Here is a 12,053-nt window from a genome sequence, read left to right as displayed (position 1 = left end):
TAATCTTTTTTTTTTTTAAAGTCAACTCTATGCCCAAGGTGGGACTCAAATTCACAACCCCGAGATCAAGAGTCACGCTCTACCAATTGAGCCCCAGGTGCCCCCTTGTTTGCATCTCTTAAAAATGGATAATGAGAGGGGTGCCTGAGTGGCTATGTCAGTTAAGCACCCAACTTTGGCTCAGGTCATGATCTCACAGTTCATGAGTTTGAGTCCCGTGTCGGGCTCTGTGCTGACAGAGCCTGGAGCCTGCTTCAGATTCTGTGTTTCCCTCTTTCTCTGCTCCTCCTCTGCTCACACTCTGTCTCTCAAAAATAAATAAACATTAAAAAATTAAAAAAAAGATGGATAATGAGGGGTGCCTGGGTGGCTCAGTCAGTTAAGCACCTGACTTCGGCTCAGGTCATGATCTTGCTGTTCTTGAATTTGAGCCCAAGGTAGGGCTCTGTGCTGACAGCTCAGAGCCTGGAGCTTGCTTCAGATTCTGTGTCATCCTCTCTCTGCCCCTCCCCCACTCATGCTCTGTCTCTCAAAAATGAATAAATGTTAAAAAAAAAAAAAGAAAAAGAAAAAGATGATGAAGGGTGCCTGGGTGGCTCAGTTGGTTGAGCATCTGGCTTCTGATTTTGGCTCAGGTCATGATCCCAGGGTTGTGGGATCAATCCCCGTGTTGGGCTCTGTGCTGAGTGTGGAGCCTGCTTGAGATTCTCTCTCTCCCTCTACCCCTCTCCCCTGCTCACACTTATTCTCTAAAATGAAATTAAAAAAATAAATGAAACTATCAAAACAGTAGATTCTGTTGGACACATTTAAAAAACTGATTTAATAATTTTATTTTACAAAGCCAAATTTACAGTTTGCTAAAAATTGCATCTTTTCAACTTCAACTTTGAAAAACTATAGATGTCAATTTTAAAATGTGCAAAGGGAAACATAATTTTTAAAAACACTCTTGTGGACGTGCAAATAAGTTTGCAGATTGCTTGTTTATGGTTATGTTTAATTTCTGACCACCATGAAAGTATGGCTATCAACCTTCTATAAATTGGGAGCAGGTGCATGTGGGGGACTTGGATGTGATGTTTAACCGACCCAACAAGGCACACACTAAGCTTTGGAGCTTGCTTCCATGCTGGAAGGGTGGTGCCCGTGACGAACCCCCATTTGGAGTAAGGTTCTTTCCGGCTTGTCTGCCCTCCTTACTATGAGTCTCTGTACTCCCTGGGCTCTCTGCACACCTCTCCAGTAAGATGGGAGTTGAGTAAGGTAAGCTTTAGGTGAGATAGAAAGTATTGATCTAGTCCATATTTTTGGAGAAGAGTCCCTTTTGCTATCTCCTGTTACAGGTACCCTTGCTGACCTACAGTTTTTAAGCACCTGATTTTCATCTGGCTTTCTTTTTTTTTTTTTTTTTTTATTATTAAAAAAAATCTTTTTTCAACGTTTATGTATTTTTGGGACACAGAGAGACAGAGCATGAACGGGGGAGGGGCAGAGAGAGAGGGAGACACAGAATCGGAAACAGGCTCCAGGCTCTGAGCCATCAGCCCAGAGCCTGAAGCGGGGCTCGAACTCCCGGACCGCGAGATCGTGACCTGGCTGAAGTCGGACGCTTAACCGACTGCGCCACCCAGGCGCCCCTCATCTGGCTTTCTGAAAGGTTGACAAAAGTTGCAAGTACTCTGTACTGCTTTTTCTAAACTCCCTTGGCTTGCAGGTATTCAAGTATGGGATGTTCTTCCTTCTTGAAACAGCTCAGAAAATGTTGTGTTTAATAAAGCCAAGTGACACACACCACATACACACATCAATCAAACCTAAAAAGCCTCACCAAAAAAACCCGAAGGGAAAACCCAAAAATAACAGTAACTCAACCCACTGACAAAAGATCTGGAACCATAACCATCTCATGCTTGGAAAGAAAGAATAATCTTTTGCCTATTTCCTTTGGAAGACTTTGGCTGGCATGATGTCTTTAGATAAAGGTGGTGTGTGTAAACATGTTTACGTGGATACAGAGAGCTGAGCCCTCTCCTTCCATCTTAACCTCTCTTCTCGTTCACCTCCTACAATACAGACTGTATCTATTTGCATTTCATTTTGTGTGTTTCTGTTTGGAGCAGATGAATTTTTGTACATCTGCATTTTGAATTAAATTTAAATCCTCTTTACCATAGCATGGGAAAAAAAGAAAGACTGACCGGTGCCAATTTAGTTTCAGCCATTTCATATAGGAATCCAAAAGCATCAAATTTCCTTGTACTCTGGGAACAATATATAGCATGAACAAAAGGTTATAGAGGGAAGAAAATGTAATTGATTCTGAAGAGCGTGAACATCTGCAAAGAATGTATTGTAAGGGAAAATGATCTCTGAGGGTCCTACTCCTGATGATGAAACAGTTTCTAGTTCCCCATGTCAGAGGAATAACACTCCGCTCCACACAGGCCTCTCCAGGCCCAATGCACTGAGCAGAGAGTGTCAACGCTTGGAGCTAGTTTCCACAACACAGAAACAAACAGAAAGAAGTGTGAAGACTTCAGGAAACAAAACCTGCCCGGCGGTGCTGAGCTAATGGCCTCAGAAGAAAAGTGAAGAAAGAAAAGTATATTCTGGTCCAAACTCTGTCATTACATATAATGTGACTGTGGCCAAGTCAATGTATCTCTTGGAGCCTCAAGGTCCTCAAACTCTCACATGGGAGAGTCAGACTGGATGGCAGAAGAGGCCTTTTTATGATGTGATCTACAATAATACGATTAACAGTCTATTATTTCATAGAGAAGTCCCTTGAGTCTCAGACTTTCCATTTTATTTATTTTTTTGAAAGATTTTATTTTTCTCAAGTAATCTCTACACCCAAAGTGGGGCTTGAACTCACAGCCCAGAAATTACGAGTTGCATGCTCCACTGACAGAGCTAACCAGGTGCCCCACAGTCTTCTCATTTTATTTTTTTAGTTTTTTGAATGCTTATTTTTGAGAGAGAGAGACAGACCGACACATGGAGTGCGAGTGGGGGAGGGGCAGACAGACAGGGAGACCCAGAAGCAGGCTCCAGGCTCTGAGAAGGCAGCACAGAGCCCGATGTGGGGCTCGAATTCATGAACCATGAGATCATGACCTGAGCCTAAGTTGGATGCTTAACCGACTGAGCCACCCAGGCATACCTATTTTATTTTATATTTTATTTTATTTTATTTTTAATGTTTTATCCATTTTCTGAGAGAGAGAGAGAGAGAGAGAGAGAGAGAGAGAGAGAGAGAGAAAGCAGGAGAGGAGCAGAGAGAGAGAGGGAGACACAGAATCCAAAGCAGGCTCCACAGCTCGGAGCCTGATGTGGGGCTTGAACTCACGAACCATGAGATCATGACCTGAGCTGTAGTCAGATGCTTAACTGACTGAGCCACCCAGGTGCCCCTAGGCATACCCGTTTTAGATGGGAGAGAGCAAAAAATTCTAACACGAGTGATTTAAGAACATCAACATTTATTTAACATGATAAAAAAGAAATGAGATATGAACATTTGCATTTAAACAATAGTAAGTAGCCTTTAATACTTACATGTGCTCATTGTATAATATATACACAATGAACATAATTACATTTGTACACAAACTAAGTACTGGATTGGAAAACCTGCTTATTGCTGTACACATCTATCCCAATGAAGTATAAGCCCAGTACTTCAAAATACCTACATTTTAAATTGTACCTTTAAGAAACAGGAAGCGGTAACATTTGTGTTTAAGCTGACAAGAGTGTGGCAGTAACTGCTGACGCTGCAATCTGAGAAATAATAGTAGCAGAAAACAGGACATTCTTCACTTAGCAGTAATAAAATGGCACATTTTAAATATATATATAAAATTTTTACAAATCAAGTGTGAAACAAAGCATTGCAGTAGCCAAAAATGGGAAGGAAAAAAAAAAAAAAGGAAAACAAGCTTCATTCGAAATAATAACTAAATTTATGTATTGAAAAGCAAAAAGAAATATAAATCCACCTAAATTTTAGAAACACCAAAATCTGGAAATCAGCAACTGAGTGAGCTCTGGCTGTAGACCGCACATTAAAAAAGCACCTTTACTTATGTGCTCTGAAATCATAGCAGCAAGCTGGTGTCAGAACAACAACCTTAGGATTACGGAGTGTACATATGAGCCATTAAAGCTGTTTGGAATAAACATTTTCCAGAAGTGATAAAATGATGCTCTGTGGCCAAAAGCATCAGAACTATGAATTTCATAGATTTAAAGTATACTGTACAATATCTTCTCACACTGCTGAAGGTCCACGTCCTTAGCTTTCAATGGTTTTGACAGAAGTCAGGATAGCTGAAAAATAAAGACAGGGAAAATTACTTTGACACCTGCAAGTTAATGAGTGACCATTTCCTAAAGTAACTGAGGGCAATGTTCTACAACGGCAGAGCTGACAGGCATGGCCATGAAAATCCTAAAATATAATACAACAGAAGGACGTTTCTTGTCATTTCGTAGGTTTAATTTACCAGGCCAAGGATGCAATTAAATAACATTTCAGAATTTTAAAAAAGAGTACCCAAATTTATGGCTGAATCAAACAGATCAACAAAATAAGCAAAGATCTGCATAACTTTGCTAAAATATCTAACAATATATTAAGCTGCCTGCACAGCAGTGTCATTTGTAAACCTTCCCAAAGTCCTGCCAAAACTACTAGGTCAGCAACATGACATACACTCAACGAGAAGACATAAAAAAATACAAGTCTGAGTGCTACTTGTCGTTCTGGCCGTATGCCAGAAGACAAGGAAATACCCGGCAGTAACTGGACCCCATTCCAGCCTATAATGCCACCGGCTCTTAGAGGGAAAGTAAAACAAAACAAAATCCAATAATAACAACTTAAGGAACCCGGAAATGTACTTGAGTTTTAACTGTACATATTCTTTATTGTCAGACAACATTCTTTCATATCATTGGTCTGTGTACAGAGAATTGTAACCTGTTTATTGAACCAAAGATAATGAGAGTGGACTTTAATTTACATTCCTCCACGAAGATGGACAGAGGCCATCTATCAGCTCTTCGCACAGGAGGAATCACACAAGCATGCTGCTATTCCTATTCTGGTGGTATTCTTGTCACTAGTTGCAACTGTCACTTCAGAACCTATTAAGTTAAAAGTTTAAACGCATGAATGACAGAGGCAAGACACAGGTAAGACTATAACAAACAGGTGGTTTGTCACTCCAGAAAGGATGTCAATCCTGCATAAATGCCAACTGACAACAAACAAAGGCCTCTTCTAGGCTCTAGGTAGACATAATCTCAAACAGAGGTTATAAATATGCCAAGACAGTTAGACACAAGTCCATCTGGATGAAAAAAAGGACACAGATTACAGTTGCTACAAAAGGTATGAATGGAAGTGGATTCTAGAAAATAAGCACCACTGGATGAACTTAGTCAGTGTTTGTACTAATTTGAGAATCTGTAAGTCAAAGCATATGTTAGCAACAATGCTTATAATGTCTCTATGTGTTTCTGCTGCTTATAATTGTTTAACAGAAATGTGCTGGTAGTCCTAATGCACACATTACTAGATCTGATAGACACTGAAGAAAAAAAAAAGGAAAAAGGCATAAATAGCTTCACATCTCAAAGCTTTTCTGAAAAAAAAAAAAAAAAAAAAAAAAGGTATGTATTTACAAGTACAAAAGGCAAGTAAAATTTAGCAACTGTTTATAAAAGTGTTAACAGTAAGACCTTAGGAAATTATTGTCAGTTCCCAAGCTGTGGTCTATGGCACAATGTTCAGTCAGGTTCTGTCCTTCCCCCTGCATCCACCCACAGCTTTTTTAGTAGCTACCTCTCTTACTTAAACAAAATTAATTATTTAGAAATAGTTTCTGATAGATCTTAAGGACTGTAATATTCCTTGTAGTTGGCTGTACCACAAACACTTCTTTGTCCTTTTAAAATAATAAACTCCCGATGCGGTAGGTGGGTTGCACAAACTGTAAAAAAACATTACTTGATCAACATATAACAGCTTCAACAGAATGCTCAGGTCCGACTACGGAAAGGAATGCTAAGTGGGGGCACAGCTGCAAAACCCCGTGCGGCCTGTCTTGGCACGGGCTATACCTTTCCCGTTTTGCTGTTTTTATGGACGATGAAATAAGAGACAGAGAAAATGTTGTCACACAGCAAATCACTGGAAGGGCTGATGGAGATCTGAGTTAGTGCCTGTGGCTCAAATACATGGCCTCCTTGCCCTGCCAGCAATCTCTAGTGCACGGCCCAGAATTAATCTCAGTTTTTGTTCACTAAAGCAACAAATGAATACAACTCAAGTTAAAAACTCTGAAGTTAAAGCACGGACGCAAAGGGAACAGACGTACTTTTTCTGAGACTACACACACATGAAATGGGATCCTTCTGTGAGCTGCGGCTGGGCGGCTGGAACCGGAGATGCCGAGGACTCAGGAGATGGGGACAGACTTTTCACTAAAACAGACCAAGAGAATGCAAGAAGGTACACATGTTTAGGATACACTTGGAGAAGGAAATCCTGATGTTGTGGTCCCATAAAATAGGAGCATGTTTCAGGAAGGAATTAATAGTTGTACTTGGTTTCTGTTGTTTTCTAAATTGGCAATTGATTATTTAGCATGAAATGTCTCTTGAAGACTGTTAAAATTCTTCTTCCTTATATACCTTAAACATCGTATACAATGTTATGTGTCAATTATACATCAACCAAATTGGAAAAAAAAAAATTCTTGTCCTTTTTTTTTTTTTTTAGCTTTGAGGTTAATTTTCAGGTGTCTGTCAGGGAAGCCCTCTTGTTGGGTCTGTTTATCTATCTATCTATCTATCTATCTATCTATCTATCTATCTATCTAGTAAGCTCTGTGCCCAACATGGGGCTTGAACTCATAATCCTGAGATCAAGAGTTGCATGCTCTACTGACTGAGCCAGCCAGGCACTGCTGGGTCTCACTTTGACAGACTTTCTAGTTTCATGCAGCTAAATAGTATGAACAGTTTAAATGTTGTGATTTTAATGCACCCACACACTTTACGCAGACGTGCCAAAACAGTAACAGGAAGTGGTCAGTGACAAAAAACTGCCTTATAAGCGACAGAGGCAAAAGACAATGCTTAATGTTGGCTACAGGGAAACACGACTCATAATATAAATTTGCATGTTACATGCATGTAAGATACAGAAAATACTCTGCCAGAATCCAATGCTCCTCCTAAGAAGAACAGTACCAAATAATTCAATTTCATTGTATTTGCTTGTCTGCAAAATGATGGGGAGAAAGGTGAAGGGAGGCAGGATTAAGAATAGTTTTTTCCAGGGGTGCCTGGGTGGTTCAGTCAGTTATCCAATTCTTGATTTTGGCTCAGGTCATGATCTCATGGGTTCAGGAGTTTAAGCCCAGTGAGGGGCTTTGTGTTGACAGCCTGGAGCCTGCTTGGGATTCTCTGTCTGCCTCTCTCTCTGCCCCCCCCCCCCCCCCCACTTTCTCTCTCTCAACATAAAGAAATAAACATTAAAAAATAAAGAATGGATTTTTTGCTTATGGACTATGAGAAGCAAGGCTGATAATATGCACCAGTGGTATGATCCCTCTCCCCACCCCTTGCCAAACATCATAAAGAAAAAAAGAGAAAAATCTGTGAAGATTCTAAAAAAAAAAAAATAGAAATTTTTATTTTTTGACGTACTATGGATCACGATTTTCTCTCAAGGAAACGTCCAAGTGTGGATTCTAGCAGGGGCTAGAGTAAACAAGGTCATTCCACTAGTTTAGATATTAAATCTTACACAGTTCCCGAAGTGGTAGGTTTGTGACTACTCTGAGAGTCCAGCCTCAGAGAAGCAGGTACATTTTCCATGTACTGAAAGATCTTAGTAGAAAAAACTTGTGGTATATGTGTTAAGGTTGAGATGGGAGGGAGAGAGAGAGAGAAGCAACAGATTCCCAAGCCAGGACAGACCCTGTGGATCTAGCTGGGTAGGCACGTGTCCCCTTTCCTTCCTTTCCAGTGACATCCTTCCTGAAGGTGCACGTGGGAAAGCAAAGGTATGCGTTGAGAAATTCAGAGGAAGCACCAGTGAGAAAGTATGAAATGTGGAATATCTACCTGCCATCGTTTGATTTCCTCTAGAAGCCTCAGGAGTTTGTTCACAAGAAGCAATAGTTTCTTCCTGCTCATGAATATCGTCCTTTGTATTTTCTTCAGGGTGGCTTTCTGCTTTATGATTTGGGATCTGTGTCTCATCCTGAGGGCTAATGAAAACAGATATTTTAAAATTTGTTATTACAGAATGCAATACATTTTTTCCTTCCAATTTACTGTTATGTAAAATTTTAACCATACACAAAGGATGTCACCATCTCCATATTTAGTAACTGCTGACATTTTGCTTGTAATTAATCTCTTTTCTTTTCCCCCTTACAGAAATTTTAATCATAAAAAAATCAGAGCAAATAATATATGAAACTTATACCCTCAGCTTCAATAATGATCCATGTTTTACCAATTTTGTTTCATATACACTGCCAGTTTCCTACTCCCCAAATTATTTTAAAATAGATTCCAGACAAATCATTCAGTCTGTAAACACTTCAGTTTGTATTTATAATACCTAAATGTCATCAAATATCTAGTCAGTGCTCAAATTTCCTTGATAGCCTCATTATACCAATTTTAGAGTTATGTTTCAAGAAGATCCAAAGTCCACATTTGTATTTGCCTGACAAGTCTCCTAAACTTTAAAATACCCCACAACACATATCCTTTTTATTCTTTGCCACTTATCTGTGAAAGAACCTGCTTTCTCCATCCTACATAGTTTATCACATTCTGTATTTTGAGGATTTTATTTCTCTTATTTTTTATTAAAAAAATTTTTTTTGAAGTTTATTTATTTATGAGAGATAGAGACAGCATGAGTGAGGGAGAGGCAAAGAAAGAGACAGAGACACAGAATCCAAAGCAGGTTCCAGGCTCCGAGCTGTCAGCACAGAGCTGACATGGGGCTTGAACCCACAAACCGTGAGATCATGATCTGAGCTGAAGTCAGACGCTTAACTGATTGAGCCACCCAGGCGCCCCTCCTCTTATTTTTTATAAACTGATAGCATTTTGAAGCTTGATCAGATTTAGGTTTTTTGGGGAAAGGGGCAAACAGTAGATCATTAGGTGGGGTTTGTGCCCTATTGCATTAACAGGTTCTATTCTTTATGTTGAAAATGATCAGTGAGTTCAAGGGTTATCAGCTTGATCCACTCACTATAAAGTTCCCTGTCAGATTTTCAGCTAACAGCTTTTCCAGCCATTGAGGAGTATTGCCTAAATCCCTTATTTCTTTAAGGCTAGCAAAGCAGTGATAGTGTAAGTCTCTCATTCCTTATTGAATAAAATTCTTCTAAAAAGAAAAATATTTCCTTAAAAACTTTTTGGTTGCAATTTGTTTGGGAAAGGCAAGAAAAATACTTGATTCTTTGCCTTTATGCACCAGACTTTGGAATAAGAAGTCAACTCCTTAGCATCGTCCAGAGTGGCCAACAAATGATTTTTTGCTGTTGTATCATTATAAACTCATAGATTTTTAATTGAGGGTAAGATTGAGGGTATACACATAAGAAGGCTAGTTAAGAAATGCAGCTAAACAGTAAATAGCAAATCACTATAATTTTTGGAACACATCAGATAACTTAGAGATCTGATCAATGTCTATCATTGCCTATCATTATGCAGGCAATACTGAAGTGGCTCACTTTGATAGACCTTATACATCTCTTGGCATTTTTAAAAAGGTATTTATTGAATTCCTGGGTGAGAAGCATAGTGATAAGTGCTATACTTGTATTTTCTTATTTAATCATTGCAACACATTTGTGAGATAGATACTATTATCATCCTCATTTTTACAAGTAAGGAACCTGCAGTATAGGAAGGTTATGTAAATTGTTTAAGATCCTACAGCTCTTAAGCAGCTAAGCTGGGACAGGAATCCAAGACTTTTTGACTCTGAAGTTCACCATGCTTTTTTCTAATGTATGATTGTTTATTTTTGAGAGAGAGAGAGAGAGAAAGAGAAAGGGAGGGAGGAAGGGAGGGAGGGAGCGCAAGCAGGGGAGGGGCAGAGAGAGCTGGAGACACAGAATCCAAAGCAGGCTCCAGGTTCTGAGCTGTTAGCCTGATGTGGGGCTCGAACTCATGGACTGCGAGATCACGACCTGAGCCGAAGTAGGACGCCCAATTGACTGAGCCACCCAGTCACCTCTGAAGTTCACCATTCTTAAGTAGTTAGAGTATTTGGGGAATGATTCCTTTGTTGTTTTCCCTATTACTTATTACCTGAATGAAACATCCTCAGACATTTTCTCTTTGTTTCTCTCTTTATCCATCACTTCCTCAGAATTCACTCCATTTGGTTCAGGTTTAAAAAGTGTTGTGGAAAAAATGTCCTCAGTGCTTTTCAACTATAGAATAAGAAGAAAAATGACTCAAAAATAAATGTGTATTAAAACATTAGACCCTGTCAAATAGTTACTGAAATACATATTCAGATTCAAGTATATTAAAAGTATTAACTTTCTTTTTTTTTTATGTTTTATTTATTGATTTTGAGAAAGGAGAGAGAGAGCCAGCAGAGGAGGGGTAGAGAGAGAAGGAGAGAGAGAATCACAAGCAGGCTCTGCCCTAAGAAGCGCAGAGGCTGACAGGTGTCTGAACTCAAGAACAAAGAGTCGAACACTTAACTGACTGAGCCACCTACGCACCTCTAAAAATATTAACATCCTTTACTACTGGAAGCAAAAAGTTATTTGCCTAAAGGGCTGATGCACGTTGCTAACAGCTAGGTGTTTTGGGACATAAGATTCTTTAACTGGGGTTAACAATAATTTATTCTAGCCTTACTTATGTTTTAACTTTTCAATTAACCCATTTTTTTTTTTTTTTTTAAATAATGAAGTCTTTTTTCAACGTTTATTTATTTTTGGGACAGAGAGAGACAGAGCATGAATGGGGGAAGGGCAGAGAGAGAGGGAGACACAGAAGCAGAAACAGGCTCCAGGCTCTGAGCCATCAGCCCAGAGCCTGACGCGGGGCTCGAACTCCCGGACCGCGAGATCGTGACCTGGCTGAAGTCGGACGCTTAACCGACTGCACCACCCAGGCGCCCCTCAATTAACCCATTTTTTGATGTGCTGAATACATCACTCAAATTAACAAAATCTATTTCACTTAGACGTAGGGTCTCTGTGATGAAATGAAACATAACTATTTTCAACCTTACCACTTGATCTAATCTTCAAAAATCTACCCCTTTGGAATATCTGTTCAAAAGTAATCTCTTTACCTCTTTGCTGAAATCTGTATTTTGAGGTTCACTTTCTTTTAGTCGAACAATTTCTGCTGCAGGAGTTTCATGGTTTGGCTTCACATCATTTTCTCTAATGACAGTATCCAGTTCCTTAATGTTATCATCCCTTTTTCGAGTCTGTCCGAAAGACATATAGCATAGATTCATACTATGTACAGTTTTTAGATAGCATCTGTTATTTTGAAAAAAAAAAAAAAAAGGTTGATCTTCACATACAAGGAGCTTCTCTTATGAAAACCAATAGGAAGAAAAAAATATATATATCAGTATTCCATGCATTTTTTTTTCTCTTTTAATCACCCATTTTGTAATTTGAAGAATGTGCAATTTCAGCGGTTAATCTGCTCAATCTTTAGTAGCAGTGCCTGGATGCTCCTGATTAGATGGAAAGGGGATTTCTAGGAAGACAGGGAAACCCTTTCAGCTGGTGCATGTCTACTAACAGGGACAGGCCAGACAGAAGCTACTGAAAAGGTTTGCCTGTCTGCTATCTCTGTATTTATGAATCGGGGTAACAAACAAACAATAAGAAATGGAATGGTGTCTCTTTGCAAGGCAGGAGTTGGGATGTAAGGAATAGCAGACTTACGCTTTTACTGAGAAGCTCTGTCCTGCTACAATTTAGGTCATGTTAAATTAGGACACAGAGTAA

The 12,053-nt window shown here is 39.3% G+C and overlaps 1 protein-coding gene across 22 annotated transcripts in view; it reads right to left on the bottom strand.

The window, feature by feature from the left end:
- Positions 1-3,471: 3,471 nt before the first annotated feature.
- Positions 3,472-12,053, bottom strand: part of PLEKHA5 (pleckstrin homology domain containing A5) — a 238,641-nt gene continuing 230,059 nt past the window's right edge. For all 22 annotated transcript variants that reach the window (XM_023256823.2, XM_045061456.1, XM_045061458.1 and 19 more), the window contains 5 exons: positions 11,378-11,518; positions 10,372-10,496; positions 8,149-8,294; positions 6,393-6,498; positions 3,472-4,338 (listed from right to left, as the gene is read on the bottom strand). In XM_023256823.2, coding sequence (XP_023112591.2) covers positions 6,404-6,498; positions 8,149-8,294; positions 10,372-10,496; positions 11,378-11,518 — 507 coding nt within the window. In that variant the 3' untranslated portion in view covers positions 3,472-4,338; positions 6,393-6,403. The remainder of the gene's footprint in view (positions 4,339-6,392; positions 6,499-8,148; positions 8,295-10,371; positions 10,497-11,377; positions 11,519-12,053) is intronic.

Source organism: Felis catus, chromosome B4 (genome assembly GCF_018350175.1).
Source record: "Felis catus isolate Fca126 chromosome B4, F.catus_Fca126_mat1.0, whole genome shotgun sequence".
In the NCBI taxonomy this organism is placed as follows: Eukaryota; Metazoa; Chordata; class Mammalia; order Carnivora; family Felidae; genus Felis; species Felis catus.
This window is presented reverse-complemented; position numbering and strand designations above follow the sequence as displayed.